The sequence below is a fragment of the Eretmochelys imbricata genome, chromosome 9 (assembly GCF_965152235.1).
Source record: "Eretmochelys imbricata isolate rEreImb1 chromosome 9, rEreImb1.hap1, whole genome shotgun sequence".
Taxonomy (NCBI): domain Eukaryota; kingdom Metazoa; phylum Chordata; order Testudines; family Cheloniidae; genus Eretmochelys; species Eretmochelys imbricata.
The window spans coordinates 73,733,888-73,753,160 of NC_135580.1; the positions used below are offsets into that span (position 1 = coordinate 73,733,888).

The following is a 19,273-nucleotide window of genomic DNA, read 5'->3' on the forward strand; positions in this document are numbered from 1 at the left end:
GCCACCTTGGAACACTCCACCCAACAATTTCCCCATTTTGAGTTATGCAATGAAATTACTTACTGGGTGGAGTAACAACCTTATGCGAAAGAGTCAGAATCCAGTTCCACGTTCCCAAGCCTGCTAGACGAGAACCGTTGAGACTAGCACATTCTGTCCGATAGCCAGACATCGGGGTAAGGCAAAGATCCTTGAGAGTCTACTGGCCCAATTCCTTTTGCTAGGAATGTTTTTGGAAGTAACAGATTTTTGCCAGTCCTGCTCAGACTGCAAGAATGTAGCCCCTAAAGGACAAAGGCCGGGGTCCCTTGATTTCTCTCCCCCTCATAACAACCCTGCTTGAAAGAGTGGGGACTGACATCATAGGACCCTTTGAGAAGAGTGCTTGGGGCCACACTTATTTTAGTACCAGTTGACTATGCCACAAAGCACTCAGTGGCTGTTTACTTATGGAACACCTTCATGCCCACCCTCACGTGGTCTCCCCTCAGAACTGATCACTGATCGGGGGCAAACTTTGTCCCAACTGCTTCATCGGGTCTGGTCCCTCTTAAAGGTTTGACCACTCTGAATCTCAGTCTGTCATCCTCAGACCAATGGCCTAGTCAAATGGTTTATTAAAACCCTTAAGTCAATGCTGTGAAAGTTTGTTAAGACAGAAGTCAGAGACTGGATCAATTGGTGCTGTACCTTTTATTTACGGTACAAGAAGTACTGCAGGCATCTACTGGCTTCTCCTTTTTTGAACTTCTCTACAGGAGACAACCCCAGGATATTTTAATCTGGTCAAGGTGTCATGGGACACCTCGCCTACCAACTCATTGAATGTCCTCCAATAAGTCCTGCAAATGAGGGAGAGGCTGGATTGTCTCGGTCACTTCGTCTGCGCCAACCTATTCCAGGCCAAATAGAGCCAGGCCTAGCTGTATAATCAGGGAGTTAGGATGAGGGTATTCCAGCTGGGTAACCAAGTTGTCCTATTGCATCCTAGCTCAGAGAAAAATGTCTAGCCAAGTGACGGGGCTCCTGTGAAGTCGTTCAGAGGGTAGGTCCAGTTGATTATGGTGTTTACTGCCCAAAGCAGTGATGAACAAGGCAGATCTACTGTGTAAATCTGCTAAAGCCTAAACTTTATCCATCCAGAAGGAGAAGACAAAGATTTGGGACCCTACTCCTGGAACTGGTTGAGGTAGGAGATAAAGGGGTCCCACTTAGGGAGGGGCTGTCCATAGGCCAGAGAGGTCAATTAGAGACCCTCGTGTGAGCATATCAGGATGTATTTTTTCCCATTTCCAGGACAAACCTCCCTAGTGACCCACCAAATTCATATAAAACCTAGAACCAAGTCCAGTTAAAAGATCTATCCAATCCTGGAGGGGTTGAAGTCCCAGTTCACGCAGGAAAAGATGTTAAAACTCGGCATGATTGCAGGATTGAGAAGTCCCTGGTGTAGTCCAGAGATCCTCATCCCTGAACCGAAGGGGACTATTCAGTTCTGCATAGACTTCCACCAAATCAGTGCAAACTAACTTCAGTGCCTACCAGATGTCCTGAGTTAATGACCTGTTTAATCAGCTCAGCTAAGGCCAACATATCTCTGCATTAGACTTAACTAAGGGCTATTGTCAAATCTGCTCTCCTCTGATTCCTAGGCTAAGACAGCCTTCTTGTCCCACATAGCCTTTTTCAGTTTATTAATATGCCCTCTTGTTTATGTGGAGTGCTAGCCATCTTTCGAAGACTAATGGACCAGGTTGCAGCCACATCAATCCTACGCAGTGGCCTACCTGGAAGACATGGTAGGCTATAGTTGGGATTGGCCAACCCACCTCAGGGACTTAGTCACAGTCCTTTAGGCCCTACAGGATGCCAATTTAACAACAAACCCAAAGAAATGCACATTAGTGAAGTAAGCTAACACATACTTAAGGTATCTTTTGGGAAATGATAAAGTGCAACCGTTTGCCGTCAAAGTGCAACCCTAGCCAACACATCCATTCTGAAAACAAAAAAGCAAGTTTGGGCACTTCTGGGGCTGGTGCGGTGGTATTGGTGATTTTGTACCCAAGTTTACATCTCTAGTGGCTTCCCTTACAGATCTTGTTAACAAAGCAGCTCCTCGGCAGGTCACTTGATCTCTCCAATGTGACCAGGCATTCCAAGACATTGAAAGGATTCTCTGTAATAAACCAGTACTGCGTAGCCCTGATTTTTCACAAGAATTTATTTTACAAATGGATGCCCTACACCAGGTCCTGGGGGTGGTACTGTCCCAGTAATTCCACATTCAAGAACATCCTATTCTGAATATGAGTAGGAAATTCCTAGACTGCGAAACCTGGTATTTGGTCCTCCAGAAGGAGTGTCTAGAAATACAGCGGGTGGTGAAAGCCCTGCACTATTATTTGTTTGGGACTTCCTTTCTTCTTGTCAATTACCACGCAATGCTCCAATGGCTCCAGACAATGAAAAATTCAAATGTCTGGGTTACCTGTAATGTACCTTGCCTTCAAGCACTATTGCTTTCATACAGAGCATAGTCCCGGCAAGAACCACTTTCTGTCCAGGATGAACGAAGATGGTGAGCCACACAGTGAGTTCCCTGAGAGGCCGGCGCAGAGCAGAATCAGTATGTGAGAGGGTATGTCTACACTGCAATTAGATACCTGCAGCTGGCCCATGCCTGATGACTCAGACTTGTGTGGCTCTGGCTGTGGGGCTGTTTAACTGTAGTGTAGATGTTCCTGCTTGGGCTGTAGCCCAAGCTCTGTGACAACCTCCCCTTCCTACGGTTCTAGAGCCTGGGCTCCAGCACAAGCCAAGACAGCACTACTATTAAACAGCCCCACAGCCTGAGCCCTGTGAGCCCATGGGCTTCTAATTGCAGTGTAGACATATGATGAAAGAGCAGAGGGAGTGAGGGAGCTACCTATAGAAGTCTTGAAGCTTGGAGCAGGTTTGCTAAATGAGTTAACCAGAGACACTTGGTTCAAGGAGGGAACCTCAAGCAGCTGGTACCTTATAAGACAGCAGAAGCAGTTCTTGAAGAGGGCTGACTCTGGGAAGTCTGTCAGGGAGTCAGCTCTGAGTAGGGCAGCTGCATGCTGAACCCAGAATGGATCACCTCTGACGGACTGATAAAAGGAGCCTGTGAAGAATCTCTTTCACTCACCCAGGCCCTGAGGTCAGAGCCGTGCCCCAAGACAGACTTTTGAAACTTTGAGTTTTAGGCTTGGTTTATGCTACAGAGTTAGGTTAACACAAGGAAGCTTACATCAACCTATGGAAGTGTCTACACTTCAATTTTGCTCCTGCCGACGTAACTGCCCTGCTACACCAACTTAACTCCACCTCCTTGAGTGGCATAGATTCAAGGTCAATGTAGTTAGGTTGATGCACTGTCAGTGTAGACACTGCATTGCTTATGTTGATTGTTAACTGACTTTCAAAAGCCTTCCCACAATGCCCCACACTAACACTACAATTGATACAAGTGCTCCTGGTGAGGATGCTCATAGCTAACACAAGGAGCAAAGTGTAGACACACACAAGTGAAGTAATTACTGTGCTGGCAGTATGCTGACCTAAGTTAGGTTGACTTAATTTTGTAGAGTAGACATGGCCTGACTTTTGAGTTCATTTTGTCTAATAAACCCAGTCCCCACTAAGGGTGGTGATTGGATGAGCAAGCATGTGGCATCTGTAAAAGAGCCTGGAGGACAGAATAAAGGTCAGGGCAGTGCAGAGGCACTCCAGTCACAAGGTGGTATGAGGGCAGCCAACTCATTTATGGGGCCCTGATGGGAGGCCCTTGGTGCTACAGAAGTAGTACTACTGTTAATAATTCTGTGCAGGCAGTTACACTGTGCATGCAAATACCAATTTGCATGTGAACTTGTGGTAATTGCATCTGCAAACTGTGCAAGCAGCAGCATACCTGATTTTTTGAAACTCAAAACAAGTTGAAAGGCCTAAAGTATTTTGGGGCTGGGAAAAATAGTTAAAAACAGGAGACTCTTCTGCAGATTTCATATACAAAACCTGTCACTCGATCTGGGAGAATGCTACATTATCCGCTATCATTAGTTTATTATTTTAAAGTCTAGTTAGGATCAGGACTTCATTGTCCTAGGTGATACACAAACACATATGGAGATAGATTCCCTGCTGCAAAGATAATTTAAAAGGTACAAAAACCTAGACTTCTTAAAGGCTTTTTCAAGGCCATAAATTCTTCCGTCAGATAGGAACTTTCATAAACAAAATGTCAGGTCCTCTTTTTTTGTGTTGTTTATGATGTCAAGTTGCTAATCTTGCATAAAGTTCTTCCCCAACTAAAGGGTGTTGGCTGAAGCAACTCCCATATGCCAAAACTGTGTTCTGTTGCAGTAGATCTTAATTTCAATCAGCTGATGAAACAGATGTGTATTAAAGTGGGAGGATTAGACAGCTCATCATGATGAGTACTGCATCTTCTGCCTTCTCTTTGTAGTTTAACTATAGACTAACAAGAGTTGGTCCCTTGTTTCTTGTGTCCTCAATCAGCCAATGACCCTAAATCTGAGCTTTCTCTTCCCCTCACCCCCAGATCGTAGGAAAGGGCAAAGATTTATTTTTAATTAGAGAATTTAATGAATTTACCCCTAATTCTTGTTGAATTATAGAACAAAATGAGTGAATTTTGGTCTCTGAACATTTACTACAAAAATGTCTCCATTATTTGCCAAAATATATTAGTTTACTTTTAACAGTTAAATATGAGAATGAAAAAGTATATACCCTGGAAAAACATTCAGTACAATAAAATTAATGACTGAAACATTAAAGATAAACAGAATTGCATAAACGATCTTACATAAGCTGTTTTTTTAAAAAGCATTAGATATACAAGATAAAGAAATACAACAAAGTTGATGCAACTCCAAGTGGGAAGCACTATTTGAAAATAAATCATTTCTATAACTTTTATAACAGATATATGTATACTTACTATAACCCGTAATCTGTTTAATATATTGGGCCAGATCCTCAGATGTTGTAAATTAGTTGATTTATATCAATGGAGGATCTGGCCTATTAATTCTACTGTTGTGATTTTAAATGACTACTATCTGTTATATAGGACCATGTTGATTTTGTAGTGTTGAATCATGTGAATGCAGTAGTATAGAGAAGCATGTAAAATAAGTATTTTAAGCCATTCTTTCCACTTATTGGGAAAATAAAAAGCAAAATTACATAAAAATAACACCTTAGATGTTTGTTTGTTTATGTCATTCTGGTAGTTTTGTCCAGCTTTTAAAGTTTGAGGTACATTCAAAAGGATCATAGTAAAAGATATTTGCCTAATGATTTCAAAAGAGTAATTAAAAAAAAATGACACTAGAGCTGCTTCTTTGACATAATCCTCCCTGTGTAATGTATAAATTAAAAGAAAAGTATACAAAATATTTGTAAAGGCTTGATGTTGTTCCTCTTGAAATCAATGGCACCAGCATCTGTGCCAAAACGTGTAATGATTCCATCTTCCTTAACTCTAACAACAATATGTGAATTGCTCATCCAACAACCTGTCGGGGAGGGGAAAAGCAAATTATTGTTGTGAAGTTGAGCTCATTTCCTGTTCTCTTATTTTCTTATTGTGACAATAAGCATAATACTGTTCTGTGGCACAAAACTCCCCCAAAGTGTGCCAGGCTTTTTAGTTTAACAATTGCCCTACTATGTTCCAGATATTTGGAGGCCCTTTTTCATTAGGAGTTTTCCTAGGACAGCTTGGGCCTGTAAATTAAAACCAGGTGGTATAACAAACAGTGGTATGTATTCAAATGACATTCATGTACCATAAAATAAGGAAGACTCGGCAACATGTTTACCACTTAATTTATGTTGAAGGTTTAAGGTAGATAAAGTTCTGTTTTCTAGATGTGGAATAAAAAGTTCTGTATTTATTGCTCTTATCAGGTTTGGTAAATAATGGTACTTAATTTTTCATAGAAATCTAGGATTCAGCCCTCAAATGCTGAGTATTTACTGCACATGTTATATGTGAGGTGTGTCACGTCTCACTGACATTAGGAGATGAGGGTGCTCATAGGATAGAAGGTGATCAGTACCTTTCTGATTTGAGCCCCAACTGGTGCATTTTCTTCTGAGAACATTAAAAACTACTAAAACTCTGAAATCAGTATTGTAATCTGTTAGAAACTGAATGGTTACATCAGTTACATAGTAAAGGATTCCTTCCTCCCACCTCCTGCAAACACGCACTTTTTATTGGATTAAGAATCAACATATAAATCAAACAAGAAATGATATCCTCATCTGTGATTGCAGAATCCCCATCCCAAAAGGAGAAAGGTGAAACCAACACTAGGCATGATGTATGCACATTAGCTACTATGCTTGTGGTGTTTATTATTTGCTATTAAGTTATCATAACAGACAGTATATATTAATAAACACAAAAAGAGACAAAACCCTGCTGAAAAATAACGTGAGACAGAAGAGAAAAAGAGGGGGAGATGGGAAGAAATTGTGTACTGTTTGATTCACATAACCCTCATATGTTGATTTTTTATTTAATGCTAAAGGATAGCTAACTAACCAATGTTAATTAATAAATGTGCAAAGAGCTTAACCCAGGTTCTTTATGCTCAGCTTGGATATTAGTGAAGATATGCAAAATATGCAAATCCCATTTTTCGTAGTACCGTTTCTCTTCTTTCATTATATGGAATAAAGAGTCTTAAACTTTTTATACTGCAAGTGAACCAGTGTTTTATTTTTATTTTATTGAGAGTGGCAGGACTATCCCAAATGGTGATTTTATAGAGTTCAGATATATTGGAAATTAGGAATATCAATATGATGTGTGTCCTATTCAATTCTTCTATAAGTAAACATTCTAGAAGGCATCTGATTTTATACTCAAGCTTACTTTCACAATATCTGGGTCACATTTTTGTGGATTCACAGAAAAATGTTCAGTAAAATGCCTCAACAGAAAAACAATTGGGAGTCCGCGATTGGACACTAGGAATGAACTTGGCCCTAAATCTTTTTTTAAACAACCTCCTTATGTCTGGCAACATCTGAAAGACAACAAGAAATAGTTGTTAATCACTAGATTTTATGTTGGTCTGGAATCAAAGGAACAAATACTACTTACTACATATGCAGGGATGAAAGAAAGCAAAATTCCAGGTGTACTGACTCACTGCTTTGCTTATTTATACATTAAATTGAGCTAAGAGGTGATGCAAGGAGCTGCCAGGAGAGGCAGAACACCAATTATAATTGCACTTTTGACAAAGAGCATTATTAATCATAACTGAAGAATTACAGTTCAGAATTATGCATCTGACATGTATTGCTGCTTTTTTAAATACATCGGGGCATATTTGTTTACTGGTTTAGCTAATGTGAAAAACAGCAGAGTGCCCGGCTGTGGAAAATGGGGACATAGGGCTGTAGCAATGCAAAGTGACCATACCTTCACTTATGAGCGGCCATTGTTAGAGGCAATAGCACTCAAATGGTGACTGCTGTCTTAACATTTTTTATCAGTCTTATGAGTACAGATTGGATATTGTGCCACAACTCCAAATCTCTTCCATTATCTTCTCACAAATGATGAACTCTGCTGTAGATTTTGGAGTTGAAGGCCCTTCTACATCGTTTTCTCCTGCTCATTTTTTAACTTTTAGAGAAACTTAGGAAAACATCCTCCTCCATTAGCCAACAAAAAAAACAACAGAAATGGTTTTCTACAATAAACATAACCTCTAGTACAAAAGGTCACTTAATATGGTAACTAAGAAGGAAGTTAGACAAAATTCCTGTTAATAAGAATGGGAGTTCTGTGGATAACTCAATCTTAGCTCTGTCAAGTGATTCCTGTGGGATAATCACCAGCTGCTAAATCCTTGCTCCTTCTGTTTTCTCCTCTTGGCTGTATGGATTACTATCAGAACATTCATCTCTCTTTCAGGCTCCAGAAGACTAGCTTGACCAGGCTCAGAGACATTGCTTGGGGACTTTGAGTTTAGGCGCTTGTAAGCCAGGGTTCCTGAGGTAAAGGCCTCTTAAACAGTTATTTTAATTTGTCTGACTGTTCTTTCATGTGACTGAAGTCTCTGTCAGCTATTCCTAGCTACAATTAATATTAATAATAAAATCATCATCAGTATGTACTAGTAATAATACAACCTTTATCTTGTGGGACCCGAAAGCAACTAGTAAGCTTATAGGGTGACGGTGCACCAACCTGGAGCATCAGAGGATGATACATATTTATGTTTGAGATTTTATACAATATTTTACATAGTAATGCTACTATCCTTTGCACTAACTTGCAAGAAGAGGGGACAGGGCCATTTGGTTATTGAATGTGACAAGGGAGCACCAAAGAAAGTATTCTGGATTGAAAAATTCAGTGGAACATATATTCTTTCCTATGGAGTGAAGTTTTAGGCTATTGCCTCCCAAACAATCAACAGAGAACTTGCTGGTGGTCTGTCCCTAAAGAGCAACCTGGTCACATGATGTTGCCTCTCCTCCTTGACACCAACTCCCAAACTGTATTAAAAATAGCTACAAATATATTAAAATGATTGCCTAATATCACTTTTCTATATAAGCAATTGCTGTTGTAGCCAGAGGGTTGTTAATGTGAATGGGTGAGAAAGTGGTCCCTATGATTACAAATGGAAAGTGGTCTACAACGTAGTAGAAAGTTTTGCAAACCCCTTACTTTTGGCATAGAATTTGAGTGATTTAACTGGCTGTGACTAAGTAGCAGATTACACTCCCCTGTCCCTTCAGCCCAACCTGGGAACACAGTAAGACACCAAAGTGGAAGTTTAAGTGCACTCACATCAGGAATGAAATTAATTCATTTTGCTTTATTACAGCTGCAGGAAATGTCAAACCAAGGCTGATGACAACTGAAAATGAGTATATAAAGGGATTATTCTGCACAAATATACATAAAGTCCTATTTGAAAATATGGTGGTTGTCTCTATTGGAAACTGTGGTGTTTTGAAAGTTGTGTTAAAATTGTGATTTATTACTTTAAATGATCAAAGGTCTTCAAATTTCCTGCTCCTGCTTGCCCCTATGGGTCTTCCTAGTGAAGCATGAGATCTGGGCCTGGCAGCAGCCAGACCAAGGTAAGCTGTGGTCTGTTTTGAGAGCAGTCTGCTTTGTATCTCCCTGGTTTGTGCATGTGTTACTATTCTGAATTCCAAGAAATAAAGTTAGGTTGCATTTTCCAGCAAGAGTATTTTTATGTTTATCTAACATCTCTCTTTGTATGCTGTGCCTGTAACAGAAATTAGTTTAGGCCATGAATTATTATAAGTAATGTTAATGTATTTTAGGCTTTCCTTCACTCCACCTATTTGCATTATCTAATACTAATTCCTTCCTTGTCACCCTGATAAACACAGGACAATCATATTGGCATCAATCGTACAGTCTGGTTTTAACAGAAGGGGAACGGGTGATAGCCCTACCCTGTTTCCAGCGCCTTTGAAGGCTGACATTACTTTCCCCCCTCTGGAGCGAACAATGCTAAGGTGGTGGGCAGCGGGGGGCTTCCCCGCCAGGCCTCTGTCGCTCTGCCCCAGGCTGGCCTGCAGTCGGTGGGGGCGCGGCGCACCTCCCTGCGCTGCTCCCCCCGCGCGCGCGCCAGGCCGAGCTGGCAGCCTGCCAGCGGAGGCAGCGGGGCCGCTCCCAGTGGCGGGGGGGGAGGGGGGGGAGTCAGGTGAGCCGCCGCCGCTCCAAGGCGTGTCCAGTCCCGGGCGCTGCCCGCGCGGCTACTAATCCCCGCCCCAGCCCAGCTCGCCCGCACTTGCTGCCCCGCGTCCCAGCTCCCGCCCAGCTCCCTGTCTCCGGGTGGGCTCCCCGCGGGCAGCATGTACGGCGACCAGCAGCAGCTGCAGACCCAGGCGCTGCCCCCGCACCTGCAGAAGCACGGGACGCAGCACCACCGGCCCCAGCCCTGCTACCACACGCTGCCTCTGCCGCTCCGCCGGCCCCGGCCGTGCCCCAAGCCCCTGCCGTGCCACGACCCGCCACCCCTCCAGAGCCGGCCCAAGCCGTGCCCCGAGCCGCTGCCGAGCTGGCCCAAGCCGTGCCCGGAGCCGCTGCCCAAGCCGTGCCCCGAGCCGCTGCCGTGCTGGCCCCAACAGTGCCCCGAGCCGCTGCCCAAGCCGTGCCCCGAGCCGCTGCCGAGCTGGCCCAAGCCGTGCCCCGAGCCGCTGCCCAAGCCGTGCCCCGAGCCCCTGCCGTGCTGGCCCCAACAGTGCCCCGAGCCGCTGCCCAAGCGATGCCCCGATCTGCGGCCCCTGCCCTGCCCCGAGCCGCTGCCCCACCATCAGCATCAGGACGGCAACGTTGTGTACGAGCGGGTGAGGACCTATAGCTACCCCGGGGGCAGGCGGGGGCCGGTGCTGGAGCTCCCTCCGTGCTCCCCCAGGGCGGTGTCCCCGCTGGGGAACGCGCCAGGCCACCAGCATGTCATCTGGAGCCGCGACCCGCCTCAGCAGGTAGGTGGGTCTCCCTCCCTCCCGCCTTCGGGATTTGGCCGGGGGCTCGTTCGGCTGCCTCTTGGGCCTCTGCTACTTCCTGCTGCCTGGGTGGCTGTGCGTGACCGAGCGCGCGGGGGAGGGTTTCATTGACTAGTTACTGTGTGAATGGGGGGAGTGATTGACTAGTTACTGTGTTGGGGGGCATTGACTAGTTACTGTGTGTGTGTTGGGCTGGGGTCACTGACTGGTTACATTGTGGGTGGGAGGTCACTGATCCACAGGCCCATTTACACAATTGTTGCTGAGGGACTGATGAATCATTGAAATTCAAAATTCCTGTATATGGCTATTCCTCAAGTGAGTCATACAAGGGCTACTATGCTTCTAAACAGATTTGCAAGCTGCATGGGAGAGTATTTTCCTTTTTTGGCATTCACCACTAGGGGAGAGGTGTGTTTAGCTTTCACCATAGATCTATTGACATGCAGAGAAAAGGTAATTTACAAAAGAGTTCTGTAGGGGTGTGGCAGCTTTATGAATGTGGTGTAAACAGGACTGAATTAAAGTATGAGCACTAATGATTATCTGCAGCTGAGAACTGTAACAGGCAAAATCATTAGGTTTAGAAGTGTTTTGCAGTTTGTCCTGGGATTTCTGTTCTTGTATAAGAAATTATATATTATTTCTGTACTGTAAAGATAAATGGATTATGAAATGGATAGATGGACCTCATAAAAGCTAGTGACTGCTCTTGGAATGAGATCAAAACCAAACAGTACATTAAGATACCTTTTTGTGTCCCAATAGTAATTTTTATTACATTGTAAGTATTAAAGAAAAGCATTATACACAGGGCATTGCTGAAATTATGCTAAGCAACCTGTTTGTTATCTGTGTGTGAAAAGCTATATGTAACTGTAATGTATTTTCACAATCCAGGTTTTTTATGATTTTCAATTTAAATTCCACTTTTTCGTATCTTAGAATAGATGAACTACATTTGTATTTGTTCAAGCTTTCTTTAGTAATTCCTACCTACTATTGTTGACTACAGGACTACAAACAAATAAACCCCCACAATATTTCAGTTCAACACAATTCAATAAGGACAAATGCAAAGTACTCCTTAGGAAGGAATGATCAGTTGCACACATACAAAATGGGAAATGACTGCTTAGGAATGAGTACTGCGGAAATGGATCTGGGGGTCATAGTGGACCACAAGCTAAATTTGAGTCAACAGTTTAACACTGCAGCAAAAAAAGCGAACATCATTCGGGGATGCATTAGCAGGAGTGTTGTAAAAAATAGCATGAGAACTAATTCTTCTGCTCTACTCCGCATTGAGTAGGCCTCAACTGGAGTGTTGTGTCCAGTTCTGGGTGCCACATTTCAGGAAAGACTTGGACAAATTGGAGAAAGTCCAGAGAAGAGCAACAAAAATTATTAACAGGTTTCAGAGTAACAGCCGTGTTAGTCTGTATTTGCAAAAAGAAAAGGAGTACTTGTGGCACCTTAGAGACTAACCAATTTATTTGAGCATAAGCTTTCGTGAGCTACAGCATCCGATGAAGTGAGCTGCAGCTCCCGAAAGCTTATGCTCAAATAAATTGGTTAGTCTCAAAGATTATTAAAGGTCTAGAAAACAAGAGGGAAGACCTATGAGGGAAGATTGAAAAAACTGGATTTGTTTAGTATGGAAAAAAAGAGAAGTAAATTGTGAGGGGACATAACAGTTTTCAAGAACATAAAAGGATGTTACAAGGAGGAGGGGGGAAATTGTTGTTAATGTCTGAGGATATGACAAGAAGCCTGCAGGAGGTTCAGGCAGGATATTAGGAAAAACTTCCTGACTGTCAGGTGGCTAAGCACTGGAATAAATTGCCTAGGGAGCTTGTGGAATCTCCATCACTGGAGATTTTTAAGAGTGGGTTAGACAAACACCTCTCAGGGATGGTCTAGATAATACTTAGTCCTTCCATGAGTGCAGGGGACTGGACTAGATGACCTCTCTAAAGGAAATCTACTTGAAGTTGAAAATGCACAAATCAATTTAAATAGATCAGACTAGTAGTGGTAGCCCTCTTTCCAGAAAAGTTGATTATAAAAAAAATAGCAGAACAGATACCAGTATGATATTAAAGACCAGTAGGTCTTCAGTGAGGTCAAAGAGCAGAGGAAAGATGTAGTTTTTATTGTGCAGCTGAACTGATTTAAATATTTTGTAGTGGATCCTGATTTTATATAATAAAGAAGCAGATGCCTTCTTAATTTATAGCTACAATTGGAACAGCACAGTAGCATAGAGTGACACTACACAGCAAGTATTAGTTATTCCGTCAATCTTCTTTTCTCACTACTTCAGCAAATACATCCATTTTCTGTGGAAATGTTGTGTCTTATCTTTTACAAAAGCAAAGTTAACATTTGTTGATGCTATTAGCGACAGAAGTTCATGGAGCTGTGTCAAGGTTCCTTCCCCACTCTGAACTCTAGGGTACAGATGAGGGGACCTGCATGAAAAACCCCCTAAGCTTATTTTTACCAGCTTTGGTTAAAACTTTCCCAAGGTACAAACTATTTTACCTTTTGTCCCTGGACTTTATTGCTGCCACCACCAAGCGTCTAACAAATATAACCAGGAAAGAGCCACTTGGAAAAGTCTTTCCCCCCAAAATCTCTCCCCCCCCAAGCCCTACACCCCCTTTCCTGCGGAAGGCTTGATAAAAATCCTCACCAATTTGCACAGGTGAACACAGATCCAAACCCTTGGATCTTAAGAACAATGAAAAAGCAATCAGGTTCTTAAAAGAAGAATTTTAATAGAAGTAAAAGAATCACCTCTGTAAAATCAGGATGGTAAATACCTTACAGGATAATCAGATTCAAAACATAGAGAATCCCTCTAGGCAAAACCTTAAGTTACAAAAACAGGAATCTACATCCCATTTAGCACAACTTATTTTATCAGCCATTTAAACAAAACAGAATCTAACGCATATCTAACTAGATTGCTTACTAACTCTTTACAGGAGTTCTGACCTGCATTCCTGCTCTGGTCCTGCAGGGCAAAAACAACACAGACAGAGAAACCCTTTGTTTCTCCCCCCTCCAGCTTTGAAAGTATCTTATCTCCTCATTGGTCATTTTGGTCAGGTGCCAGCGAGGTTGTCTTAGCTTCTTAACCCTTTACAGGTGAAAGGGTTTTTCCTCTGGCCAGGAGGGATTTAAAGGTGTTTACCCTTCCCTTTATATTTATGACAAGCTGCAATAAAATTTTGTTTCATAATTTCTTTGTAGTGCTGATGAGATGTTACTAAAAGAGAAATGTCTTCCCTATTGTGAATTTGTTCTGTTTGTGTAACTTCTTATTGTGGATTGTTTAATCTATCTATTGTGATTTCACTTAGTATAATATCTGTCATTGCTGTGGGATAGGGCTTTTGTAAACTCTGGAAAACAGGGCATTTTACCAACAATGGATGTGGGTGTGAATGTGTATATAATGTTGATTACCCTCAGCTCTGCGTGAATGAATGAGTGTGCTCACACCTTCCTGGATAATTTTACTAATATTTGAGTTTCAAAAGAATTTTAATGTCATCCTGTTCAGAATGTTTATGGCATTGGGATACACATCTCATTTTTAACGAATTTGTAGATTTGTGTTTGAGCTAAAAGTCTTTGGACCTGATCTTACAGACTTTACTCAGGCAAAACATTGACTTTAGCGTGAGTTTTTCCTGAGCAAGTGTTGCAGGATCAGGATGGTCTGGTATGAAGTGTGGCAATTATCTGAAGTATCTGTTTATGCCTGTGCATAATCTCATAACATAGATACAGCATGCATGTGATTTTTTTTTTTTTTTTTTATTCTACCTTATTTCATTTTATTCATGGGTAAGAATAACGCAAGTGTGATTCTAGGAGTGATGGAAAAAAAGATTTCAGTGCTTAGAAAATTAACGTTAGTTTTTTTTTCTGGGTAACTTCTGGTTGTAATCCTTCTGTTGTCATAGAACTCATAGCAGGTGAACAATTTTCCATTTGGAGCATAGGATTAATCTAAATAGGATTTTAGTTTAAAATAAAGAGGGCCCCTCTTCATAAGTTGCCCGCTCATTGACAGGTATTTCACAAATAGTTTAGATTGGGATGTGTAAGAACTGACAAATTTTAGCTGCCTCACCATGTATATGTTGTAAAGTGATTTCAATCTGAATATATATTAGGCCAGTTCCAGAGGCAGCCTAATCGTTAGCAAATGCAGTCAGTTTGATACAGACTGCTTCCTATCCCACAGAATCATGTCTTTTATAATTATTCACAACAAAATCATAGCATATCCATGGTGTGCAGGTAAATATTTAGCCATGAATATTGGAGATGGATTGGATGGAATATTTCAGATTATGTTTATAAATAGTGTTGCAAATAAATTCTCACAGGATTTTTGCACCAAATATTTGACTATGTGGGTTAACTAAATACATGTGGAAAAGCCCAATCTCACAAACACAGATGTACAGTACAGTATTTGAGTAACTTCAGTGGGACTACGTCCATGAATGAAATTACTTGCGTGCATCAGTGTTGGCAGAATCTGGTCAAAAATGTTCAGGTTACCCTTTTGCCAATCATAGTGTCAGTCCTTAAATTTAGAAAACATGTCCCTAGGGAAATATAGAATAGTTCAATTTTTACTGATTAATTTTTTACCTAGTCAGCTATCAAATGCATAAGTTAAAGCTAAAGTAGGTGCCTATTTATCCAAAAGTGTAAATAACTTGTTTGGGTACAAGAGAATAGATTTAGGATTGCCTAAATGTGAACTTGTTGGGTCAGAGCCTGCCCTCTTCAGGTCTGCTTTCTGTCACTCCTGACAGTGCAAAGCAGAGTTAAATCCCATTTAAGCAGCTAGCTGAAGCTTCCTCTTGCATAGGGGATTCCTCCCTTTATAGCCTCTGGTGTTAGGGGGCATAGCTAAGAAAAGGAGGTGGTGTGTATGGAGAACCCTCCTGCTCTGACAGTCCCTGGCTGCTCGAATGGCCCTTTGCACCTATGGTTGCCAATTTTGATTGGATGTATTCCTGGAGATTTCATCACATGACATAATCTTTCATTAAAGTTTAATCTTTAATTTCTGGAGACTCCAGGCCAATCCTGTAGGGTTGGCAAATTTATTTGCACCTGATACATAGGCACGTCTGGTGCATATTTAAATAGGTTTCTAAAATACCGTATTATGCTCAGTAGACCCTAGCAAAACACAAACTATGTTTTAATACAGCTAAATGTAAAGTTATACATGTAGGAAGAGAGAATTTAGGCCATACTTACAGGATAGGGGGCTCTGTCCTGGGAAGTAGTAACTCTGAAAAAGACCTGGTGATCAGGGTGAATAGCTCCCAGTGTGACACTGGCCAAAAGGACTATCATGCAATCCTTGGCTACATAAACAGGGGAATCTCAAATAGGAGTATAGCAATTATATTATCTTTGTAATTGGTAGTGGAATGGTTGCTGCTGGAATACTGTGTTCAGTTCTTGGTGTCAAGAATTCAAGAAGGATGTTTTTGGAGAGTGCTCAGAAAAGAGCCATGAGAATGATTAAAGGAATGGAAACATACCTTATAGGGATAGACTCCAATCTGTTCGGTTTAAGAAAGAGAGAAGGTGAAGTGGTGACTTGATCCCAGTCTGTAAGTACCTACATGAGGAACAAATATTTGATAATGGGTTCTTCAATCTAGCAGACAAAAGTATGACAGTATCCAGTGGCAGGAAGTTAAAGCTAGACAAATTCAGACTGGAAATAAGGCATACTTTTTATGACTGTGCAGGTAATTAACCTTTGGAACAATTTACTAAGGGTTGTGGTGGATTCTTCATTACTGGCAATTTTTAAATCCGCATTAGATGTTTTTAAAAAAAGATATGCTCTATTTTTGGGAATTTCGATGACTGCATTATGCAGGAAATCAGACAATTACAGTGTACCTTTTTGGCCTCAGAATCTAATTCTGTGTCTCAAATAGGAGAAGTATAAATAGGATGCAAGCTGACAGTACAGTCCTTATAAAAATTACACAAGTGTCTGTACAGGTAATTTCAACTTCAGTATTTTAGAGATTTAAAATTGTTTACACAACATTAACTAAATTTGGCAAATTTCACTTACATATCGAAGCCTTAAAGATGCATTTGAGTTGAGCATGTTGTTTGTAATGTTCATTTAACTTTAAAACATCTCAAATCATGTTTTCAAAGGTGGATAGAAGAATGATGTTCCTGGACTCAGTAACTTGATGGATGATCAAGTTTTGCAATAGGTGGAATATTAATGGGATCAGTAGGAACTGGATTAGGCCTCATCTATGGTTTGTAATAGAAACACTAACAACACTTAAACTGTAGTGGCACGCATTCCTCTCCATAATTCTGCAGTACAATAATTGTCAAATTTGATTTATTTGTATAATGTTAAAATAACTTTTTAAAGTAATGTATCTAGGATATTAGATAGATATTTGGTGTTCTTGGAAATATCTCTTAACTGTAATCATGTTAACTTTTAAACTATTTTAATACCTATGTGTCTGTTTCAGTTAAAAAATGACCTTACAGAAAAGTACTTTACCAGATGGAAAGTGATAGACTTTGTATAGGCTTTCTGAACCATCATATAGAATTTAGAATTTTTAATAGAAAATATATCCTGCTACAGGATAGTTTATAGATTATTGGTTACCCCCCCCCCTTCCTCAAAAAAAAAATGATATCATTCTCTATTAAATTATTTAGGATTGCTGGGAAATTTCTGTAGCACTCTATTGATTTCTTCCCTGTTATGCTCTCTGGAGGACTTTTCCCTCTGAGTCTCCAGTGTTTTGCTTCATGGAAGCTGAGGAAAACTTTATTTTTGTGGCATCTGCAGTTTTTCATAGACTGCTACAATGTGAATGACTTTTCAAAAATTGAATTTGGTATGACCTTGAAAAATTATTTAAGACTGAACAAAAGGGTATAAAACTCAGTAATAATATGTGTTTCAACAGGTAAACATTTGTAAAATCCCTATCTTCATAGTACAATATCCTGCTATAGGGCTGTATTTTCAGATAAGTGAATGTGCAGATTTTCACACACAATGTGCTCACTGCTATGTGCCTCATTTGTGCATGCACTTACTTTGATTATGCATTCAAATTGGGTTATTGCCTGTACAAATTATTATAATTAATTTTTGTGCACAATTATCTAGTTTCCATTACTAGTGGTGATAAGTTGTGAGCATATTAAATATATAATTGTTTAAGCTAACTTTTTTCAAAATCAGGCCTGTGAGAGGGATGTGTGTGTTTTTGTTTTTGTTTTTGTTTTTTAAATAACCATCGAGCAAATAAAATTCCTTTTTGTGTCTTTAGCTCCAGTTTATGGAATGAAAATTTTAATCCTGAACAAATTTAAGGAAAACTTTGACAAGCAAGTATTAACCCTGCTTGTCACAACTTTACAAATGGCATTTAGACAGAATTCTGTGCTGAGAATTAAGAGGCAAGAGTTCCCCTTCTGCCTCTACCACTGACTGTGCTTTGTGATCGTAGGCATGTCAGCTAAATTCTCTGTGCTTCAGTGACCCTGTCTGTAAAGTGGAGATGTATGCCCAAACTGGTAATGTGCATTGAAATCTAGAGATGAAAATGTTAAGCATTAATTAATATGTAGTACTTTACTACGCAGTGTAGTTGTAGCCGTGTCAGTCCCGGGATATTAGAGAGGTAAGGTGGTATTTTTTAGAGGTTGGTCCAATAAAAGATACTACCTCACCCACGTTGTCTCTCCATGTAGTATTGTAGACGTATTAGAAAACATGTTCCTAAAGTTAAGCCTGTGCTTAAATGTTTGGTGAATCAGGCTCTAAAGGCACAAAAAGGTCAGACATGGAGTGAGTTGTGGTTTCTGTAGCTGGAATACTGGTTGTAAACTTTTGGAAGGTGGAGAGGGAGGATGTTTAATAAACATTAATTTAGGAGGTTTCTCAAGCTCAAGTGTCAGCAAGTGAGAAGACGTGTAGTTGGAAGTAGATGAAAGAAACAAAAGAAGTGGTTGGCAAGAATTTTGGAAGGAGTATTAAGAGTGACAGGGAGAGTAGGTGGAATTTAATGTTTGTTCAGTCCCCTACATTGGAAGTCTATAATTCTTTGGGAGGCTGAGTTGTCCAATGGGAAATGCAGGGGACTAGAACTAAGAACTCTTGAGCCCTATTCTTGACTCTCCTATTGACTTTATGCAGATTGCTTAATTTCTGCATATCTCAGTTTATCCAGTTATCCCATAGGTATACCTACTTCACATTGATTTCTGAACCTTAATTGAGTTCTCAGATAAAGTGATATAGAAATATTATATTGTTTGCTACTGCTGATTGGCCAAGAGAATTCTCTTGTGTGATACTTTTTAAAAAATTACTTCTGGATAGATTCTATATGTACATGAAAGCCATAAAAGATACACTGTGTGTGTGTGTGTGTGTGTGTGTGTGTGAATCAAACATTTCGTATAGCATTTACTCTATCAGTGAATCAGTGTTTTCCACTATGATTATTCTTATGTATACTTTGATTACATTATAGAGTAAGAAAATTTGGAAATGGATAATGTCTTTTATGATCTATTTGTCTGTATTGCCTCGTCACAGATGAAAGCAGCTACTTTATTAATATGTTGTTCTTAG

General features: G+C 40.7%; 1 protein-coding gene across 1 annotated transcript in view; it reads left to right on the forward strand.

The window, feature by feature from the left end:
* The first annotated feature begins 9,921 nt into the window (after window positions 1-9,921).
* Window positions 9,922-19,273, forward strand: part of POF1B (POF1B actin binding protein) — a 44,723-nt gene continuing 35,371 nt past the window's right edge. Inside the window, exon 1 of the mRNA XM_077827165.1 lies at window positions 9,922-10,554. Coding sequence (XP_077683291.1) covers window positions 9,922-10,554 — 633 coding nt within the window. The remainder of the gene's footprint in view (window positions 10,555-19,273) is intronic.